This window comes from Scyliorhinus canicula, chromosome 5 (genome assembly GCF_902713615.1).
Source record: "Scyliorhinus canicula chromosome 5, sScyCan1.1, whole genome shotgun sequence".
Taxonomy (NCBI): domain Eukaryota; kingdom Metazoa; phylum Chordata; class Chondrichthyes; order Carcharhiniformes; family Scyliorhinidae; genus Scyliorhinus; species Scyliorhinus canicula.
In genome coordinates this window covers 96,894,694-96,917,867 of record NC_052150.1, presented here as the reverse complement: position 1 = coordinate 96,917,867, position 23,174 = coordinate 96,894,694, and the positions used below count along the sequence as shown (strand labels likewise).

The following is a 23,174-nucleotide window of genomic DNA, read 5'->3' as shown; positions in this document are numbered from 1 at the left end:
TTCAATGAGGCAAGGGACAGAGGGACCCTGCCGCCGACGATGTCACAAGCCACCATATCTCTGATATTAAAGCGGGGTAAAGACCCGGAGGTGTGCGGGTCCTACAGGCCAATCTCCCTGATTAATGTAGATGCCAAGCTCCTGGCAAAGGTACTGGCGGGTAGAATGGAGGACTGTGTACCGGAGGTGATTGGGGAGGATCAAACGGGGTTCGTGAAAGGTAGGCAGCTGGCGGCCAATCTGAGGAGATTGCTCAATGTGATAATGATGCCCCCGGCGGGTAGAGAGGTGGAGGTAGTGGTGGCTATGGACGCCGAGAAGGCCTTTGACCGGGTGGAGTGGGAATATCTATGGGAGGTGCTCGGACGGTTTGGGTTCGGGGAGGGATTGGTGGATTGGATCAAATTATTATATCAGGCCCCGAGGGCCAGCGTCAGGACCAACAGAGAAGTGTCGGAGTACTTTAGGTTGTACCGAGGGACCAGGCAGGGCTGCCCGCTCTCCCCGCTGCTGTTTGCGCTGGCCATAGAGCCGCTGGCGATTGCGCTGAGAGCCGCAGAGGGTTGGAAGGGGATGGTGAGGGGCGGGGTTGAACACAGGGTTTCTCTTTATGCAGACGACCTGCTCCTGTACGTGTCGGACCCAGTGGCCGGGATGGGAACTATACTGGGAATGCTGAGGGAGTTCGGCCAGTTCTCAGGATACAAATTAAATACGGTCAAGAGTGAAATGTTTGTGGTACAGGCAAGGGGCCAGGAGAACAGATTGAGAGGGCTACCATTTAGGTTAGTTGAGGAAAATTTCCGGTATTTGGGAATCCAGGTGGCACGAGACTGGGGCAGGCTGCATAAGTTAAATTTGGCCAGGGTGGTGGAGCAAATGAAGGGAGAGTTTCGGAGATGGGATGCACTCCCGCTGTCGCTGGCAGGGAGGGTGCAGACTGTAAAGATGACAATCCTCCCTCGATTTTTGTTTATTTTTCAGTGCCTCCCGATCTTTATCCCACAGTCCTTCTTCAAAAGAGTTAACGGGCTGATCATGAGCTTTGTCTGGGCGGGAAAGTCTCCGCGGGTGAAGAAGGCGATGTTGGAGAGGAACCGCAGCGAGGGAGGGCTGGCGTTGCCGAGTCTGGTCAATTATTACTGGGCGGCCAACATCGCTATGATAAGGAAGTGGATGGTGGGTACGGGGTCTATTTGGGAGCGGGTGGAGGCGGCTTCGTGCAGGGGCTCCAGTTTGGAAGCCCTGGTCACGGCTCCTCTACCGCTGCCGCCGGCCAAGTACACCACCAGCCCGGTAGTGGTGGCGACCCTGCGGATATGGGGCCAGTGGAGGAGGCATGTGGGGGAGATGGGGGCGTCTGTCTGGGCGCCAATCTGCGACAACCATCGGTTTGCCCCCGGCAGTATGGATGGGGGGTTCCGAGTATGGCGGCGAGCAGGGGCGGGAAGGGTGGGTGATATGTTCCTGGAAGGGAGCTTCGCGAGTTTGAGGAGCTTGGAGGAGAAATTTAGGTTGGTAAGGGGAAATGATTTTAGATACCTACAGTTGCGGGACTTTGTTCGTAGACAGGTCCCATCTTTCCCGCGCCTCCCGCCAATGGGGATCCTAGACAGAATAGTCTCTGGGAGGGACGAAGGGGAGGGTAGAGTCTCGGGTATTTATAAGGTGCTCATGAGGGAGGAAGGGTCCCAGACAGAGGAACTGAAACTTAAATGGGAGGAGGAGCTAGGCGGGGAATTGGAGGATGGGCTGTGGGCAGAGGCCCTGAGTAGGGTAAACTCGACCGCGACATGTGCTAGGCTCGGGCTGATCCAATTTAAGGTCGTTCACCGGGCCCATATGACGGTGGCTCGGATGAGCAAATTTTTCGGTATAGAGGACAAATGCGCTAGGTGCGCGGGAGGACCAGCGAACCATGTGCACATGTTTTGGGCATGCCCTGAGCTGAGGGGGTACTGGGAGGGATTTGCGGGGGTCATGTCCCAGGTGCTAAAAACAAGGGTGGTGATGAGTCCAGGGGTGGCAATTTTTGGGGTTTCGGAAGACCCGGGCGTCCAGGGGGAGAAAGCGGCCGATGTGCTGGCCTTTGCTTCCCTGATAGCCCGGCGACGAATATTATTGGCGTGGAGGGACTCAAAGCCCCCGAAGACTGAGTGGTGGCTTGCGGACATGTCAAGTTTCCTGGGGATGGAAAAAATTAAGTTCGCCTTGAGGGGATCTGTGCAGGGGTTCACCCGGAGGTGGCAACCATTTATTGACTTCTTTGCGGGAGAGTGAGCGTCAGCAGGGGGGTGGGGGGAGGGGGGGGGGGTAGAGTAGAGTAGGAGGGAAAATATGGCGGGTAGTACGGGTGGGAGGGGAGCGGGCTTGTGCAATACGGTACGATGGAAGTATTGAAAGTACGTGGATGTTTGCACATTTTTGCCTTTTTTGCTTCCTTTCTGATGATGTCTGTAACTGTTTATAAAGCCAAAAACTACCTCAATAAAATTGTTTATTAAAAAAAAACTATATTCTGCCAAAAAGCTTCTTGTTTAGCGAAGGTCCTTTTTTCCCCTACATTAATTAGTTTCACAGATTGATTTAACAAAATTGTTTCAAAATTCCTTTGGGAAAACCATGGCCGGGATTCTCCGATCCTGGGGCTAAGTGTTGAAGACATCGTAAACGCTGGAGCGTTTTACAACGGCGTCATGTGGCCCCTAGGATCAGCGATCCTGCGGTGCACAGGGGGCCAGCACGGCACTGGAGAGCCTCGCGCTGCTCCAGCTGCTGATGCAGGCATCAGCGCAGGTGCTGCGGGTCCGCATATGCGCGCCATGGCTGGCGCGAGTTCGCGCATGCGCCCCATGGTCGGCGCAAGTTCGCGCATGTGTGTGGGCCGCCGTCTCCGCGTCGGCCCCGACACAACATGGCGGAGACCTACAGGGGCCCAGCGCGGAGGAATATAGGCCCCCACCGGGATAAGCCCCCCACCGATCGGTAGGCCCTGATTGCAGGCCAGGCCACCGTGGAGGACCCCCCCCCCCCCCAACAGCATGAACATCGAGGTCCCACCGGGTAGGATCACACGAGCATGACACCGGCGGGACTTGGCGGACACTCGGCCCATCGCACGGGGAGAATCACCGGCGCGGCCCTCGACCGACGGTGCGTCAATGGCGTCAGAGCGGCGTCACGTGATTCACGCCCCCCTGCCCCCCCGGCGATTTTACGACCCAGCGCGGGGTCGGAGAATCCCGCCCCATATCTACATACAAGCTTAAATAGGCAGTCTATAGAAACAAAAGCAATTACTGCGGATGCTGGAATCTGAAACCAAAAGTGAAAATGCTTGAAAATCTCAGCAAGTCTGGCAGCATCTGTAGGGAGAGAAAAGAGCTAACATTTCGAGTCCAGATGACCCTTTGTCAAAGCTCTTTTAGTCATTGATGTATCGGTAAAGTAGTTGTGGCAGAGGACCTGGGTAGGCCTGGAACAAGGAATGTTCGACATACCCCATAAAAAGGGAAGCGTAGCTCGGACCCATGCGGGTACCCATTGCTACACCTTCGATTTGGAGAAAGTGGGACGAGTTAAAAGCAGAAGTTGTTGAGAGATAGAACGAGTTCAGCCAGGCGGAGGAGAGTGGTGATGAACGGGAATTGTCCAGGCCTTTTTGCGAGAAAGAAGCAAAGAGCTCTCAGGCCATCCTGGTGTGGGATGGAGGTATAGAGAGTTTGCACATCCATGGTGAATAGAAGGCAGTTAGGGCCTGCGAATTGAAAGTGTCAATATGATGCAGGACATCAGAGGAATCCCGGATGTAAGTGGGGAGGGAATGGACCAGAGGAGTGAGGATGGAGTCAAGATAAGAGGAAATTAGTTCGGTGGGACAGGAGCATGCTGACACAATGGGCCTGCTGGGACAGTCCTTTTTGTGCATTTTGTGAAATAAGTAAAAGTGGGCTGTCCGGGGTTGGGAGACTATGACGTTGGAAGCCGTAGGGGGAAGGCATCCGGAGGAAAGGAGGTGGCTAATGGTGTTGGAGATAATGGCTTAATGGTCAGTGGTCTGGTCATAGTCCAGGGGGAGGTAGGAAGAAGTATCTGACAGTTGGCGCTCAGCCTCTGCAAGGTAGAGGTCAGCACGCTAGACGACAACATCACCCCCTTTGTCAGTGGGTTTGACGACAACGTCGGGGTTGGACCTGACAGAATGAAGAGCAGAAAGTTTGGAAGGAGAGAGGTTGGAATGGGTGAGGGGCGCAGAAACACTAAGACGGCCAATGTCCCGTTGACAGTTCTCAATTAAAAGATCGAGGGTAGGTGATTGTCCCAGCGGGGTGTCCAATTTGAAGCAGAATGTTGGAGGCACATGAAAGGATCGGTGGAACGGGGGAGGACTCTTGCCCAAAGAAGTGGGCAAGGAGGCGAAGGTGACGGAAACAGAGTTCAACATCATGCTTGCATTCCTTAACATCTGCAAGAAACAGGAAAAGTTTATTTTTATGGCATCGAATGATGCAAAGGATGTGAAGAATGAAATGAAACAGAAGAGCTCCTACGTGACTGCTTGGAGACAATGGTCTGGTCCATAGTTAAGAATTCAGCGACCAACTTAAATGAGTATGCCACCACGTCACATACTTCATCAGCAAATGTGTGGACAACTGCGTGCCAAAGAAAGCAGTACGTACATTCCCCAACCGGAAACCATGGGTCAAACACGAGATTGACTCCCTACTGAAGGACACGTCTGAGGTGTTCAAATCAGGCGAAGCCTTCCGGGATGCCAAGAGAGAATATCAGACCAACTAGAGTCACAGACTAGCGTTACAGGTTCTTGGCGGTTGTGGCAAGGTCTAAACACCATAATGGGCTACAAAGCGAAGCCGTATAGTATCTCCAGCAGCAGCGCATCCCTCCCCGATGAACTCAGTGCATTCTATGCTCGGTTCAGGCAGGAAACCATTGATCCACTGTCGAGTGCCCCTGCAGCCCATAACACACCCATACGCAACGTCACAGATGCCAAAGTCAGATCGGTCTTCCTGAAAGTAAATCCTCGGGAGGCGATGGAAGGGACAGGATCCCTGGTCTGTGCGGACCTGCTGGCAGATGTGTTCGCGGACATCTTTAACCTGTCCCTACTCCGCTCTGATGTCCCCACGTACTTCAAGAAGACCACCATCATACCAGTACCAAAGAAAAACCAGGCAACATGCCTCAATGACTACCATCCGGTGACCCTGACATCAGTCGGAATTAAGTGCTCTGAGAGGTTGGTCATGAAGCGCATCAACTCCATACTCCCACAACGCTTTGAGCCACTCCAATTCGCATACCGTGCAACTGGTCCACAGCAAACGCCATCTCCCTGGCCCTACACTCCTCCCTAGAGCATCTCGACAACAAGGGCTCCTACATCAGATTCTTATTTATTGACTACAGTTCTGCTTCCAACACCATAATCCCAACCAAGCTCATATCAAAGTTTTGACAAAGGGTCATCTGGACTCGAAACATTGGCTCTTTTCTCTCCCTACAGATGCTGCCGGACCTGCTATGATTTTCCAGCATTTTCTCTTTTGGTAAATAGGCAGTGTGTTGGGTTTCAACCAACCTGATGAATTGCATACAGGCTGCATAAGGCTCTGGTCAGACCCCATTTGGAGTATTCTGAGCAGTTTTGGGCTCGTATCTAAGGAAGGATATGTTGGCCTTGGAAAGGGTCCAGAAGAGATGTACAAGAATGATCCCCAGAATGGAGGGAGAGCTTGTCATATGAGGAGTGGTTGAGGACTCTGGATCTGTACTTGTTTGAGTTTAGAAGGATGGGGAGATCTTATTGAAACTTAGAGAATATTGAGAGGCCTGGATAGATGGCGTGGAAAGGATGTTTCCACTAGTAGGAAAAACTAGAATCCAAGGGCACAGCCACAAACTGAAAGGACAATCCTTTAAAACTGAGACGAGGAGGAATTTCTTCAGCCAGAGAGTGGAAAATCTATGGAACTCTTTTTGATGCAGAAGGCTGTGGAGGCGGTGAGTTCTTTAAGTCAGAGATAGATAGGTTCTTGATTAATAAGGGGATCAGGGGTTATGGGGAGAAGGCAGCAGAATGGGGATGAGGAAAATAACAGCCATGATTGAATGGTGGAGCAGACTTGATGGGGCGAATGACCTAATTCTGCTCAATGTTTTATGGTCTTATATACTCACCTGAATATAGAGATTGGGGTGAAATTCTTTACATGTAACAGAGGTCGTGCTGCTGTGACAATTTGAGTACCTCCCCACTTTTCCTACTCCTTGTCTCCTATTGCCCTACTTCAAACACCTCTAAATATGGCAATCACATTCATCAGGCACGACCTTCCCTTTACAAATCCATGCTGGCTCTCTCTGTTGAGCTCAAAAATGTTAATGTATCCAGTTACTCATGTTTAATTGTAGACTCTAGCAATTTCCAACAACAGAATTAGACTAAATATTCTACAGTTTCCGTGTTTGCCTCTTCCAATTTAAAGTAGTTGATTAGTGTGGGCAATTTTCCAATCTAAAGGAATGGTTCCTGAATTGTTAAAACTTTGGTTCGGGCACCTGCAAGACTCTCACCTACTTCCTTTAAAATCTTGGGGTGGGAACTATTTAGGGACATGTAACTCTTTAGTGCAATTATTTTCTTCATTATATTACTTTTTTGTGTCCCCTATCCTGAATCAATATTAGTTTCCTTGGCATGTTTGGAATGTTCTGTTGTAAATATTGATGCAATGTAATCACTAAACTTGAATGCCATTTTCTTATTTTCATTGGCAATATTACCATTATCTTTTTATAAGCAACCCATATTACTCTCGATCACACTGTTTTTGTACTGTTGCTCGTTCTGGGTGAGTGTGCTTAACACTCAATTTGGCTCTGTTTCTTGTTCTAAGCTCTGGAGTCGCCAGGTGCCGTTAAGACACCGCCACAGGCTTCAAGGTGAAGGTCAAAGCAATAAAACCGTACACCAATTAGTAAGTCCAAACAACTAGAGTTTATTATAATACAATTATAATAACTACCCATGCACACGCTAAAATGATTAAACTTACTCCAACCGCTAAACAACTAATACTTATCTCGAAGGAACTGCTGGGTCAGGGAACAAGGCCTCTTGCTCTGCTCTGGTCTGCAGACTTCAGGTTGGTATCAATTAAAAAGGGAGTCAGGAGTGCCTATCTTTGGTCGCAGTCGTTGGGAGGCACTTACTTGTTGGTGGCTGCTGTCCGAAGGCTGGAGTAGGAGACAGGAGCCAGGAGACTGAACCATGTGTGGGACCTGCCTTTTATAGGTCCCAGGGGATCCGCGCCCCTTTGGGCGGACTCCCTTACCTGCTTGGAATCGATTGGGTCTCTTCCCAATCGATTATGTTTGAACCCCCCAATCATGGGGCAGTTCCTTGGTCACTGGGGCGGTTCTTGGGACTTATTGTTTTGGGATTCTCTGGCGCCGAAAGTCTGGCCTTCCATAGAATGTATCGATCTGTGTTTTAACTTGTTTCCATTGTATCTGGGGATCGCCCGGTATCGCCTCATTAGTATGTTAACTGGTTTCTTTTCACAGTGCTGTCTGGTTTCTGCAACAGTCAAAACTGGTTTCTGCAGCCGTCCCAATATACAAGCGCTTTGCAAGCTGTTTGCCTTACAACATGTCCATTTTCCCTGCATTCCTTGCAATCTTCCATTTTGTGTTGGGCAGTGGCCACCCCAGGTGGCTACAGTACACTGAGAGGCCCCAGGTCTCTGTGTTTAACTTGATGTTAGAGGGTAGTTACTGGAACTTTTAGCGCCCTCACATTATCAACCTCACAGTGTTGTGTGAAAGTAGAATAAGTGCCCCAGAAAACAGAATCAGAATCGGTTACGGTTTTAAAAGGGAGAAAGGTACTTGGTGAATAATGTTATGAAGGAATGTGGGGGGAATGGAAGGGAAATTGGAAATCTTACAATGGAACCAGCATGGCAGACCTGGCCTATGCAATGGTACTTTAAAGTCTAGGATGCTCACCGGAAATAACCCCACCGATGATTTTGCAGTGTCAGAAATCAGGATCAGTATTTTTTATGTATTTCTTTGATTTTGAATTGAAAAATCAAGTGACTTAACAATGAAAATTGTGTAATGTGTTCCACTTTGACAATTAACATGTGAATTAATATTTGTTCTATGTATAGATATTAAAGACTATGTACAGGACATATGTAAATATGAAACGAAAGCCCATCTGGAATGACCTCAACCCAAAGGCCGTCAGCACAGATGAGATGTTTGGTTTTATACATCCTGCGACCCGAGAGTGGAAGGATGGCAAGTATACCAAATACAGTATTTTGAACAGCCGTAGCTCTGCTGATAAAACTGTAGTCAGGATTATGGGTGAAGGCATTCATCTGACTACATAATTTGCTTATAAGCAGCACCTTACTGCTGCCAAATATTCAAAGGACTATTAAATTGCAATCCATGTTCACTTCTCAACTTTATCAATGAAAATAGGTGCATAAAGTACATAAGTTGGCAATATCCTGCAATAGAGCAACATTTTAAATCTTTTGCCATTTCATTTTTATAATCATCAATATGTCAATATTGGGGAATGAAATACATGTGAACTTTTGAGAATTTAGTTTCAGTATCTGTAGAGTACAGTCGCATAGTTGTTACATTACACAACTGGAAATCCAGAGGCCTGAACTAGAGATCCAGAGGCATGAATTCAAATCCCACCACAGCAGCTGGAGAATTTACGTTCAATTCATTAAGTAAATCTGAAATAAAATATGCTACCATCAGGACCGGGGTCCAATGCAACTACCAGATTGTTGTAAAGATGCATCTGGTCCACTAGCATCCTTCAGGGAAGTAAATCTGTCGTCCTTACCTGGTCTAGTCCGTTCATGCATCCCGACCGGCAACAATGCAATTAACTTTTAACTGCCTTCTGAACTGACACTGAAGCCACAGTGAAAATACCTAATAATAAGGCAAAGACAAGATGAATCACCTGTCATTGACTGAGGCATCAGACACAGCAAAGACACACCCAACCCAGCTTATCCTGCAGAGCCCACATGAGAACATAATGTAAGAAATAGGATTAGGAGTAGGCCATTCAGCCCTTGGAGCCTGCTCCACAGTTCAGTGAGATCATGACTGATGTTCTCTTCAACACCATTTTCCCGATCTGTTCCCATATCATTTGATGTTTTTAATCTGTAGAAATCTGTCAATCTCAACAACTCACCCAGCCATCATCCATTCCCAGCCAACATGGCTTAGACTCACAGTTTCCCAGGACAGCTTGACAGTTCTAATGGGTTATGTGTAAAACGTGCTTAATCGAGTTTACTTTTAACAAATCCAGAGGGTGCCTTACATCTCCCAACGGTGTCCTGGAACCCTTTCCAAGGGGTACCTTACCCCTCCAAAGGGATACCCTAACCACCCAAACACATCGCCACATTCAGACTTCCTCTTTCCTGTTCGGAACTGTACAATTGGAATTCCACACTCCTGTTATTCCAAAGTCCCATGTCAGTGAAGGCATCTGGTAATTTAAATGTTCAACTGCCTCTGCAAATTGCACATGCATTGCCCCGACCCAACTCCAACCTCACCCCTGTGAAGATGGGAAATTCCGTGTCCGGTGGCGGGAATTAAAATTTTTGTCCATTCCTGGCATGACGGAGAACCTCACTGTCATGGTGCAAATCTGGGCGATAGACACACTCAGAATTTTACCTTCAAGCCAATATTTAACAATCCTCCATCAGCCTCTCTGTGTATGTCTTGTCTCACTGGAGTTGGGAGAGAGTCATCTGAGAGTCTGGACCCATGAAGCCTCATGGTATCAGGTCAAAAATAGGCAAGGAAACCTCCTGATGCTTGCAACCTACTGTCCTCCCTCAGCTGATAAGTCGGTGACGCTTCTTCTTAAACATCTTTTGGAAGAAGCATAAATGGCAGCAAGAGATCTGGGCAAGGGACTTCAATGTCAATCACTAAGAATGGCTCAGTCGCACCATGGTTGAATTTGCTGGCAGAGTACTGATGGACATATCTGCCAAGCTGGACCTACACAGGGAGTGAGAGAGCCAGTGTGAACGTAAAACCTACTTGGCCTTGTTTTCATCAACCTAATTGTTGTGGAGGTGTCCGTCCATCACAGTATTGGTAGGGCTAACCACCACACAGTGCTTCTGAAGATGAAATCACGTCTTACGCTGAAGATATCTTCCATTATATGGTAGTACTTACTTTCCTAGATGTGATAAATAATTGTTACAACTTAGCAACATTTGTTGTGCTATGTTTATCTCTACTGGGCATAAGTTGCTGCAATTAATGGGTGGAGTGCTCCGCCCCGCCGCGCCACATTTCTGCCTCACCACGCCGGCGGGATTCTCCGCTACGCCAGCCGGTCAATGGGGTTTCCCATTGTGGGGCAGTCCCACGCCATCAGGAAACCCCCGAGCTGCAGGCAAAACGGAGCATCCCGCCGGCAGAGAATCACGCCGAATATCTCAAGCCTCTTCTAGCAGACAGAAAGAAGGGAATTTTGTGTCATTAAATGAAATTGGATGGGCATTTGAAGGAAATAAAATTGCAGGGCCAGGATGATTGACTGAATGGACAAGTGGATTGCCCCCTGGGGAGCTGGCATGGACTCGATGAAGCAATTAACCTCCTTCTGTGCCGTAAATGACTCTAAATCCAGGTTCCAAAGCAGAATGAACTGCACCTTAATCCTGTGATCACGTAGTCTTTATTAACTTGGAAAAAGCTGGCAATTAAAGGATTTCGAATTAAAACAAAGTAGCCATATCACCGACTGGATCCAGTACAGTTCATTACAGTTGCCTCCCATCTAGCATCTCTTATGTTCACGGGATTACTTTCATCAGCCATGCAGAAAAGGGAACAGGAATTTCTACTGCAAACCTGAGCTCCATCACTTTGCCATGCCATTTACATGCACCGGATTGAGTGACGGCTGTCACTGGAAGCAGCGGTGGTGGAGAAAAACTTCGGCAGTGAATCTTAGTGTACGGGATTTAGCAGAAGATCTCCTTTTCACATCTGCCTCTGTTTTGAATCCTGGAACCCTAATTATTGGGAAGTGGCAATCAGAAAAGTGCCCCACCTGTCCCCAGTTTTCTAAATATAGCCCATCTATCCAACACTTTTCCACCTGAGAGAGTTTAATAAGCAGCGTATTATTGCAGTGATATGGAGCATTTTGCTCTTAAGTGCCAAATTATCTTAGATGAACTCACCCATATCTCTAAACCAGAGTGCTGTGGTTACAAAATCTATTGCAAGGAGTTAAGCACATAATCTAGGGTTGCACTTCAGTGCAGTCTTGAGACAGTACTGCAATATTTGAAGGGCCATCCTTCAAATGAGATGTTAAACCAAGGCTAATGTGACCATTCAGATGGATGTTCACAAGCTAAGAGTCTCAATCAAACCATGATAAAGTGGTTTTGGGATACTCTCACTAATTCCCTCCCATCAGCCTGCATCATCAAAAACAAGAAATTATCAGTCATCTCATTATTTGTGGGAGATTAAAATAGCTACCGTGCTTGCCTGCATAACAACAGTGATTGCGCTTCAGACATGATAAAGTATCAGTTGAATCAGAATCCCATCTTTAAGTGCCCAAAAGATAGGGGGCAGAATTTACTGCCCACCCCTGTGGTGAGTTTGGTGGTGGAGTGAGATTTAATCAGATGGGAGAGTGATTGTTGGGAACCCCGCGGCCTGTCTTTAGAAGCTTCCCCACCTTCGACTTAAGCTGGTACATTTCAAGTTTATCCCTCTCTTTTGTTTTGAACAGGGATGTAACATTTGCAACACTCCAGTCCTCTTAACACACCCGCATCCAAGGAGAATTGAAAGATTGTGGCCCAAAACAGCCTTACTTCCCTCAGCAACCAAGGCTATATGCCACCTAGATTGGGTGATTTTCTTCCCCCTCTAAATTGAGCACTGCCAATCAAATATACCTTGTCAAATCCTGCCCTGTCTCATGTGCATTTACATATGCACACTATGGGAGGTATTGAGGGTCAGTCATCTGGGGCAAAATAATTTTTCTATTCACTGGTTACTGGTGCTTAGACTAATTATAGCAACTCTAAAAATATCCCAGGTAAAAATATGTTAACTCAGCACAGGCCACACTGTTTTGTATAGCTCCATGCCTTAATACTAAGTACATTGAAATTACTTACTACATCATTGAAAAACAGCCAGCCGTAAAATCTAAATGGTCATCACACCCTCATCTTTTACATACTGTAATTTTTTGGCAGGCAGAAAAATCTTGAAATATCGTTGAAAGTTTGTTTCAGTAAAGCTGTCCATAAACTGTAGTTCTCCTATATTTGCTGTTTCTGTTGTTTGCAGGTCTTTTTTCTTCTATCATGAGAGAACAAGCCAACGTCACTCACGATGGTCCAAAATGGATTGTGCTGGATGGTGATATAGATCCCATGTGGATTGAGTCATTAAACACAGTTATGGATGATAATAAGGTAGCTAATACTTTCATTAGAGAATGGAAAAGCGTGTGTCAGGAACCATCAAAATGCTTGAGGTGGACACTTATCATCTGAAACCATTGATTAAACTATTCCAAAAATATACATGTTTCTCTGTTCTCTTGTAACTCCTGGCCATCACACGAATGCGGAGATGCCGACGTTGGACTGGGGTGAGCACAGTAAGAAGTCTTACAACACCAGGTTAAAGTCCAACAGGTTTGTTTCAAACACTAGCTTTTGGAGCACTGCTCCTTCCTCGGGTTTCCTGAGGAAGTAGCAATGCTCCGAAAGCTAGTGTTTGAAACAAACCTGTTGGACTTTAACCTGGTGGTGTAAGACTTCTTATCATCACACAAATGCTCTAATAGTCTGAAGCATCCCTACTTAAATTCTTTCATTTCATTTTTAAATCCATTGTCAATGCTGCTAAGCAAAATCTTATTTTTATCTATCTTTTGCTCCCACTCTTGCCTTGATAGTCGAAGCAAAGATCCTCTCTTCTGTTCTGTTCATACTATTAGAACTACACCAATTTTTACCCCATCAGTTCCAATCTATTCTTTGCTCGCCATTAAGGATTCCATTAAGAACTCTGGTGCTGTTGATACCTTAATGTATAAACATATTTTTGTTCTGTGCCATCTGTTTGCCTCTGAATTCTGGAAACATTTCTGGAAATTTGTGTTTTGTCCCCATGAAAGATGTGGTGAAATTCTCCCAATCCGCCTTTGGTGTGCTTGATCGTTAGTGTGGGGGGAGATTATGCTCAGATGCCCAGAGATGTGGCTCACTCCGGCGTAATCTTCCACTGATGCCCGGCATGGCAGGTTGGAAAACCCCACCCAGAGGCCGACGTGAACCTCATTTCCATGTCATCAAGGGGTGATGAAGGCCTGACACCCCCACTTTAGGCTCTCCATGGAGCCGGTGGGAAAACGTGCCGGCATGAAACACATTCACAACAACGTGGCATGCAGATGTTAGGACTTATGTGAGCAATGCCTGGGACTGCCTTTGGAGTTCGGGTTGAAGGCCGCCCGCAAACCAGGAACACCACAGCAGTGGGTCAGGAGAGCATCTGCAGGTGGACATTCCAGGCGAAGTATCCTGGAAGGGTCCATTTTACAGCCTCAGAATATTCCTGAAGATCCATCTTTGTTCTCAGGTGATCCACTTTCCGGTCTCAGAGTGCACACGGAGATCTATCTTCATTTTCAGGAGAACCACTTGCTTTCTTCAATAGTGGGTCCATAATGTTGGACGCCTTTTGAGTATTGGGTCCGGACATGACAGCGGATAGTGCGCTATGCAGGCCTATCTCGCCACTGAATACAGCATAAAACACCCTAGTGCATAATTAATGAGGTCGGATCTGGAGGATTTGATGTATTTTCCTGCTGGCCGCCCTAGTGGGAAATATTCCACACCCCTGCGCTTGCCGTGGCACTTAGTCTCAAATTGGGAAAATTCCATCCATGGTCTTTTCTCAACTTCCTCAAATAATGAAAACTTTTTAAGCTAAATTGCACGCAATCACCAGACATACATTGTAATGGCTAAATCACTACATCTTAATTTGCATCCTTTCCGTTTTGATTTATTTTTTCACGGGATGTGGGCGGCGTCACTGGCTAGGCCAGCATTTATTGCCCATCCCTAACTGCCCTTGGGAATGTGGTGGAGCGTCAACTTCTTGAAGCGCTGCAATCCATGTGATGTAAGCACATCCACAGTGCTGTTTGGAAGGGAGTCCAGGATTTTGACCCAATGACAGTGAAGGAGCAGCAATATATTTCCAAGTTGGGATTGTGTGTGAATTGGAAGGGTAAATTGCAGATTATGGTGTCCCCATGCATCTGCTGCCCTTGTCCTCACGCCCCACCGCTTGCAGCATAATTACTTTAAGAAAAATCCCACCTGATTCTCCCCAATTATCTCCAGGACACAATCCTCCATTCGAATGGCCAGGATCTTTGCCAATAATTTGGCATCTACATTCAAGAGGGAAATTGGCCTGGACGATCCACAGCTCTCTGGATCCTTGTCTCGCTTCAGGATGAGAGAAATTGATGCCTCTGATAACGTTGTGGGGAGTACTCCCAGCTCCTTGGACTCATTAAAAGCCTTAGCCAGGAGCGGCCCCAGTAACCCGGAGAACTTCTTATAAAATTGCACTGGGAATCCGTCAGCTCCCGGGGCTTTACCCGATTGCATCGCCCTGAGTCCATCTATCACCTCCCCAAGCCCAATCAGGCCCCCCAGGGCCTCCACCAGCTCTTCATTTACCTTTGAGAACTCTAGCCTCCCCAGGAATTGATTCATGCCCTCCGCCCCAACCGGAGGTTCCGACTCGTATAGCTGGCTATAAAATTCCCGGAACACTTCATTCACCGCCCCCGTGTCCGTCACCATCTTCCCCCTCATATCCTTTATTTTCCCTATTTCTCTCGTCGCCTCCTGTTTCCTCAGCTGATGCGCCAGCATCCTGCTAGTTTTCTCCCCATGCTCATATATTGCCTCTTTTACCCTCCTCAGCTGACCCTCTGCCTTGCTTGTGGAAAGGAGCCCAAACTCCATTTGAAGACTCTGACGCTCCTTCAGGAGCTCCTCATTTGGAGACTCTGAATATCTCCTGTCCACCTGTAAGATTTCTCCTACCAACCTGTCCAGCTCCGACTGCGCAGTTTTATCCCTGTGGGCTCAAATCGAAATACATTCCCCTCTAATAACCGCCTTCAGTGTCTCCCAGACCACCCCAGCCGCAATCTTTCCTGTATCATTGATTTTTATGTACCTCCAAATGGCCTCTCACTCGCTCACAGATCTCCTCATCCGCTAACAACCCTGTATCTAGTCTCCACTGTGGGTGCTGGGGCATTCCCGTGCCTGCCCTATCCAGTGTGGTGCGTGATCTGAAACCACAATTGTTGAGTACTCAGTGGCCTCAACCCCTACTTAACAGTATTTTATCTAGCATGAAGAAACCTATCCTGGAGTATGCCATATGTACATGGGAGTAGAATGAATATTCCCTGCTCCTTGGTCTCTCAAATCTCCACGGATCTACCCCTCCCATGCACTCCATGAACCCCCGCAGTTCCTTTGCCACTGTTGATAGTTTCCCTGACCTATCACGCGACCGGTCCAATCTCAGGTCCAAGACCGTATTAAAGTCACCACCCATGATCAGCTGGTGTGAGTCAAGGTCTGGGATCTTTCCCAGCACCTTCCTGACAAACGTGACATCATCCCAGTTTGGGGCATATATATTCACCAGCACCACTGCCATTCCTTCTAGCTTCCTGCTAACCATAACAAATCTGCCTCCTGGGTCTGCCTCTATCTTCCCCACCTCGAATGTCACCCTTTTGTTAATCAGGATAGCCACCCCCGTTGTTTTAAAGTCCAGTCCTGAATTAAACACTTGCCCAACCCATCCCTTCTTTAATTTGATTTGGTCACCCAGCTTCAGGTTGTCTCCTGTAACATGGCCACGTCCGTTTTTAACTGTCTCAGGTGTGCGAACACACGGGCTCTCTTAACCAGCCCATTTAGTCCATGAACATTCCACGTAACCAATCTGGAAGGGGGCGCCCTTGCCTGTCGATCAGCCATGACCTTTCCTAGGCCAGCTCCTAGCCCGTGTTCCGCACCTCACTTGATCCACCCTTTGGCGGCGACCGCCATCTGATCTCCATCTCCAGAATCCTAGCTGTCCCTTACCCATCAGCAGTATCTCCCTCCCACCCCATCCCCCCCGCCCACTTTGTGTTTCTTCAGCTCTCCCCCCACTTTACTCCCGTGAACTAGCTATCCAGCTAGCCCATCAGCTCCCACCCTCTAGAGTCAAAAAACCTGCCATCTGCCAGATTCCATCCCCCCGAAACATAGCACAACCACTCAACACAATAACAACACAATAGCAAACACACCATTCCCCAACGCACAGGCAACCTATCCCCCTTTAACCGATTCTTATCAGTCCCATCACCTTCAAACAGAATCAAACACAATAGAAGAAGCTTCAAGCAGCTTAAGCAAAATTATGCATGCAAGAATCAACCATCTTTCTTACAGAAAAGATAACCCCCGTCATAACTTAAAAGTTTTTTCCTTTGAAACCCAGTACATAAAGCAATAAATCAAAACCAAATTGCACAAGAAACAAAAAACCTTTTCTTCCTGAACCTCGCGACTTAACTCACAGAATTAGAAAGATATAAATTTTAAACACGACAAAACAAAGCATAGAACTATTTTTCTCTCTCCCCACCCCGCCCCCACTTTATCCCTTCCCCCAAACTCAATCCACCACAGTTTGAATTTAAAAGTCCTTAAGCCAGATTATTGTCCTTCATAAAAGTAGCCACCTCTTCGGAGAGTTGAAGTACAGCTCCCGGTTCTCATAGGTCACCCAAAGACGAGCCGGATATAGCAGTCCAAATTGAATGTCTTTGGCCTTAACTTTGTTGAAACTTGCTCTCCTATTTGCGAGTTCTGGTCCCCAATCTTGGTACACCCGGATCTTTGATTCTTCCCACGTGTACCGTTTTGTTTGCCTGGCCCACTTCATAATACGCTCCTTGTCGAGGAATGGATGTAGCCTCACCACCATGGCCCTCGGGGGCTCACGACCCTGGGGCTTACGTATGGGCACCCTGTGTGCCTGGTCCACCTCCAGCGGCTTGTCAAACACATCGGCCCCGACCATCTACTGCAACATATTCCCCACTTACGTACCTGCATCTGATCCCTCCTTTCCCTCTGGCAGCCCGACGATTCGGATATGTTGCCTGTGAGACCGGTTCTCCAAGTCTTCTACTTTATCCAGCAGTCGTTTCTGGCTGTCCTGTAATATGCTAATTTCCAAAGCCATTGCACTGAACTCCTCCTCTCGTTTAGTCGCCTGCTCCTGCAACTTTTGAATCTCCTGTCCCTGGGTCGTCATTTTCTCCTCCACCCAGTCAACTACCTCCTTAATCGAGGCTATCATCTGGGTTACATCTTCTGCACACTCATTACGATGCCGGGTAAACTTCTGATCCAGTTACTCGACCCATTGCTCCATCGACCAGTGAGCTGGTGTGGACACGCTTTGTCTCGTTAGCATTGTGCTCAGTGGCCTCAGAGCCTTGCTTTTACTCATCTTTTGGTTTCTCCTTTTTCGACTCTTATTTGGACACAATTCCATGAATTGAGGGTCACCTCCTTTTCATCTCCCTTTGATCAACTTATGTTGAGACATTTCCTGAAAAATCCTGCTTAAAAACCATTAAAAAAAACACTAAGGGCGAGAGCTGCTGAATGTGCGACTGTTTAGTCCATGGCCTCCACCGGAAGACCACACCTCCCAGTTGTTGGGGGACGTGTCCCAGTCCCAGGTGGATCTTGATGAGGCATGTCTCAGTCTCAGATGGGCATTGCAGAGGGACTCCAGAGAATATCCCGGTCGCTGGGGGGTGGTGTCTCAATCGCAGGTGGGCATTGCCAGGATGCTCCAGAACATGTCCCAGTCACTGAGGAGCATCTCTGAGGGTGGCGACACCATGCTACAGGGGTAGCTAGGGCTGGCAGAGCCAGATGACGGAGGGGTAGCCGGTGTTCGGCCCAGCCTGCCCTTTTATCCCGAGGTGAACACCAGGGCCCTATCGGGACTGACCAGGAGGACGGGGCGCTGGGTGCCAACCTGGAGCCACCCTATGGAGTGGTGACAGTAGCCACCAGTGCTCCAGAGTTCCACCCCCCCACCCCCGTCTCTGACAACGGCGCATCTCGGAGTCAGCCCCCGGAACACTATGGCACGACAGGGCATATACCTGAGGTCCTGAATCTCCCGTTGCAGTGCCAGGTTGTGGAGGGTATAGGCAACCCTCTGAGAGGTGTACTGCATTTTTGAGGAGTACGACACACTGCTCAATGACAGCCAGGTGACTGCATGGGCGTCGTTGTGTCGGGTCTCTGCATCGGTCACTAGGAAGTTCCCTATCAAGCCCTGGAATGATCCTGAGGCACAGAGGTTCAGATCTTGATGGCTACCAAGTGCAGGTACCGCCTCCATGAGGTGCCAAGTCCAAGAAGACATGGCACAGGTGCCACACTGTCTCCTTGTTGAGGCGGAGTCTCCTGTGGCACATGCTTGCCATCATCTGTTTGAAAGCCCAGCAACGCCTGTACACCTTAGGCAGGCCTGGGTCACTCTCTGGCCTGATGGGTGGCCGGGTCCTCAGGATGAGGGGTGGGGCCCTGCACATGGGCCGCTGCCTTGTGCTGCTGTCGACACTGCTGCTGCCGCCTTCAAAGCTACCTGTCCTGCCAGCAGCATTACGAGGGCAGCCTTCATGGGGTCCAAGATATAATCCAAAAGGAATTGGACAGGGTATGAGACTGACAACCAGCGATATCCTCCATTCCGGGATCCTCCATTCCTCCCACTCCCCTGCCAACCGACACGCCCATCCCATGCACCGGCCCTTGGTCACCGGTCCCCACTCCCTGTACCGCAAACACGAACACGTAACATTACCAGGACTGGGAGCTGGTCCCCTCACCGGTGCACACATCCACCCTCTGGTCGTAGAGATGCCCCCCCGGCTGGGGCCCAGACCCTGGATGTTCAGATGTTGGCCGCTGGGTTAGTTGTGTTGCTTCCTGCAATGCTCAGGCACAGTGAATAGGATCCACGTATCAGAGTCTGATTGGGGTGCTAGGCAATAGCCCCCACATGTCACATGGCACGCCTATCCACAGGCATCCACTTGGGAGCTGTGAAGAACTAACTTAACTATGATTGTCAATTCTCTTTTAGCAATAGCCTTCAGCCATGTGGCCAGAGGCCTCCATGGTCAATGGGAGTCGTGTGTGATTGGTGGGACTGACAGGCGGGGCACATAATCCACGGGGTGGCATGGTGGATCTGCAGGAGCTGAGACACACACACCCATCCCCAGCCCAGCCCCCAACCCCCAATCGCCACCACCGATAACAGCCCACCCTGACCGAGGCTTGCTCTCTTGGAGACTCCCATCAGTGGCCTACCTAATGTGTTACATTAGTTAATTTGTATTTCGGACCCCAGTATAAAACACAAAATCCAATTTACCTTCTTTGGCTTCATCTACCCAACCATCAAAAGAGCCTTGAGATAAAATCTTTGACTTCACCACCTGGATTGTATCCAGACAAGCTGGATTACTTGTTCATTTTAGAATCCAGATGATTGTCATTCTGTTGTCAATGGAATGAAAATGAAGTTGCTTCCACAATGAGAAGGTGACCCAACCCTCCAGACTATCAGCCAGGGTGCTGAGGATAAAATTCTTCCTCTATGATCTTCACCTTAAACACCTGGGGCTGGATTTTCCACTCCCCGACGCTGAAATTGCGTTTGGCATAGAATCCGTTTGGTGCCGAATTGGGAGCGGCGCCAGTTTCTGAATTCTCCACCCCCTGAAAAGCGGCGTACTCTGGGAGTATGCCACACTGATTATCCACCGCCTCAGACCACTGCCTGAGGCTCGCCGGCGATGCTCCGTTGCCAACCAGCCGAATTCCAGACGGCATGGCTTACGTGTGCTCACACGTCCGGGATCCTCACGTGGCGGCTGCGGATTCAGTCCAGGACTGTCACAGTTGGGGGAGGGTCGTTCGGCAGGCAGGGGGGGCTTCATTTGGGGCTGGGGGCAATGTGGGGGGCGGTCACGAGCGTTCGGAGGAGGGCACTACTTTGGCGGTCGAGGTCTACGGGCTGAGTCCGCCATGGAGCACGGCCACATTGCTGCAGGCCGCCGCTGTGCACATGCGCGGCCACGGAGCTGCAAGCTCTCCGCTGCCTCCCTGCTAGCCCCCAGCAAAATGGGGAATCGGTGGCCTTTTGATGCCAGTTTTCCTGGCGTAAAAGACAACTGTTTTCATGCAGGCGTGGGGTCTTAGTCTCCAAAACGGAGAATCCAGCCCTTGTTCCTCCACTTCAGAGAAGTTGAATTTCTGTTTGGTATTTTATAGGGTTTCCACAGCTTTCTCTTGGTTTCATAATACACCTATTTGTTTTGAAGAAAAATATATTTTTTTCTTTCATTTAAAACGTTGAGCTTTAACTATTTTACTGTTATTATAAATTGTGGTATGTGTTGATAATATTTTTGGGGCATTTTCATGCAGGTCCTGACACTTGCCAGCAATGAACGTATTCCACTTAATCCTTCTATGCGCCTTTTGTTTGAAGTGAGCCATTTAAAGACAGCTACACCAGCCACTGTTTCCCGAGCGGGCATTTTGTATGTTAACCCTCAGGACTTGGGCTGGAATCCGTGAGTTTTTGAATTTTTTTTCTGCTGGTGACAATACAAATGTCTGTCCATATTTTGCATCACACCTTTTAGTAGATGGATTTTCTTGCGTGTTTCATGTTCGCCATGGTGCAGTTAATAGCACTCTAAATTCTGATTGGAGGGTTGTGGGCTTAGCTCCTGCTCCAGAGACTTTTTAAAAATGAATTTAGAGTACCCAATTCTTTTTTTTCCAATTAAGGGGCAATTTAGTGTGGCCAATTCATCTATCCTGCACATCTTTGGATTGTGGGGATGAGACTGGGAGAATGTGCAAAATCCTTTCGGACAGTGACCTGGGGCTGGGATTGAACTGTAATGCAGCAGTGCTAACCACTCTACCACTGTGCTGCTCCCCCCCCCCCCCCCCCCATAAACTTAAATGAACACTCCAGTGCACTAATGGTATGCTGCACTCTTGGAGGTACGTGTTTTGGATGAGACATTAAACTGAGATCCTGCCTGGTATCTTGGGTGGAAAAATCACATGGCACTATTCCAAAGAAGAGCAGGACAGTTATACCCGGTGTCCTGGCCAATATTTGTCCCTCAACCAATATTACTAAAACAGCCAATCTTATCAGTAACACTTTGCTGCTTGAGGACTGTACACAAATTAGCTAACATGTTTCCTAAAACAGTGCCATTGCACTTCAAAAATAAAGCATTTTAGAACGTCCCAAGATCCTGAAAGGTGCAACGTAAGTGCAAGTCTTTTTTTTGGTTGAGACATAGTGAAGCGACCTGTTACTGTAAATTGAAGGATAGGTAGCTTTATACATAAATGGAAGCATTATATTTATAGTCCCTTGGTAGTACAGAACCTGAGAATTGCTGAAAAAGGAAACATGCTGTTGAAGCTTTTCACTTTGCATTCATCAGACAAAAGCAAGAATACCAAACTTGGAATTTTCTTTCAGCAGCGCTCAAGGATTATATAGTAAAACACAATGACTGAGAATATTTTGGAGCTGGTTCAAAGAAATTTCTGGCCAATTGTTTGTTTTGGAATGGGAACAGCAATTTGAATTTATATAGTATTTTCAATGAGAAAACTGACTCAAGGATTTTTCGAGAGATGTAAAAAGATAATAAGTGATGCTTCAGTCAATTAAGGAGCCATTAGTGGGGTTGATCATAGGAAGTCATAAAGGTGAGTTTTAAGAAGGGTCTGAATGGAGAGGGAAGTGGTGAAACAGCAGGCTTTAAAATTATTGTGGACCGTGAGCAAGCCAGCAATGGTAGGCGAAAGGAATAGTGGGGGTGACAAAAAGGTCCAGAGTCAGAGGAACTATTGTTCTCCAAGGGTGTTGTAAGGCAAGAGGAATTTACAGAGAAAAGTTTGAACAATGACATGAATGGATTCAAACATGATGATGTACATTTTAAATTGGAGGTGTTAGAGGACTAGGAACAAACTCTGTGACGGACATCCAGAGTTATGGGGGTCAGCTTCCATGTCTACCATGATGACACACAGTTCTACTATCAGTATGTTGTTGATAGACGAGTGTGAGGTGGTGTAGTACAGGATACAGGCAGGAGAATTATTGATGAACTGACATTTAGAGAAGGTGAAGGATTAGAGACTGGACAGGAGAGAAATGGAAGAGTTGAGTCTAGAAGTGACTTGGGCACACGTGAGAATTTCAGCAGCAGATGGATGACAGTGAGTATAATGATATGTCGACAGACATGTAACTAAAGGGTTAATCACAACACTTAGCTGTAACACTAACACTAGAGGGCATTACAAGATCCACTGTATAACTGAGCTCCCAAAGGCTCCTGGGCTCATTTCACACGGGAGTAGCCAGACAGCAGTGATATAGCAGAGTCAGATCACAGCCTAGCCACCACGTGTAGTTCAGATACAGTTTATATAATTATAAGACCATAAGACATAGGAGTGGAAGTAAGGCCATTCGGCCCATCGAGTCCACTCCGCCATTCAATCATGGCTGATGGGCATTTCAACTCCACCTACCAGCATTCTCCCCGTAGCCCTTAATTCCTCGTGACATCAAGAATTTATCTATCTCTGCCTTGAAGCCATTTAGCTTCCCGGCCTCCACTGCACTCCGCGGCAATGAATTCCACAGGCCCACCACTCTCTGGCTGAAGAAATGTCTCCGCATTTCTGATCTGAATTTACCCCCTCTAATTCTAAGGCTGTGCCCACGGGTCCTCGTCTCTTCGCCTAACGGAAACAGTTTCTTTTCATTATTTTTCATTATTTTATTTCTAGAATTAGTTCAGTAGAGTG

General features: G+C 47.8%; 1 protein-coding gene across 2 annotated transcripts in view; it reads left to right on the top strand.

Moving 5' to 3' along the window:
- The window catches only part of LOC119966149 (dynein heavy chain 11, axonemal-like), a 622,669-nt gene that overhangs the window by 296,226 nt on the left and 303,269 nt on the right, over positions 1-23,174 (top strand). For both annotated transcript variants that reach the window (XM_038797431.1, XM_038797432.1), the window contains 3 exons: positions 8,208-8,340; positions 12,448-12,575; positions 20,742-20,890. In XM_038797431.1, coding sequence (XP_038653359.1) covers positions 8,208-8,340; positions 12,448-12,575; positions 20,742-20,890 — 410 coding nt within the window. The remainder of the gene's footprint in view (positions 1-8,207; positions 8,341-12,447; positions 12,576-20,741; positions 20,891-23,174) is intronic.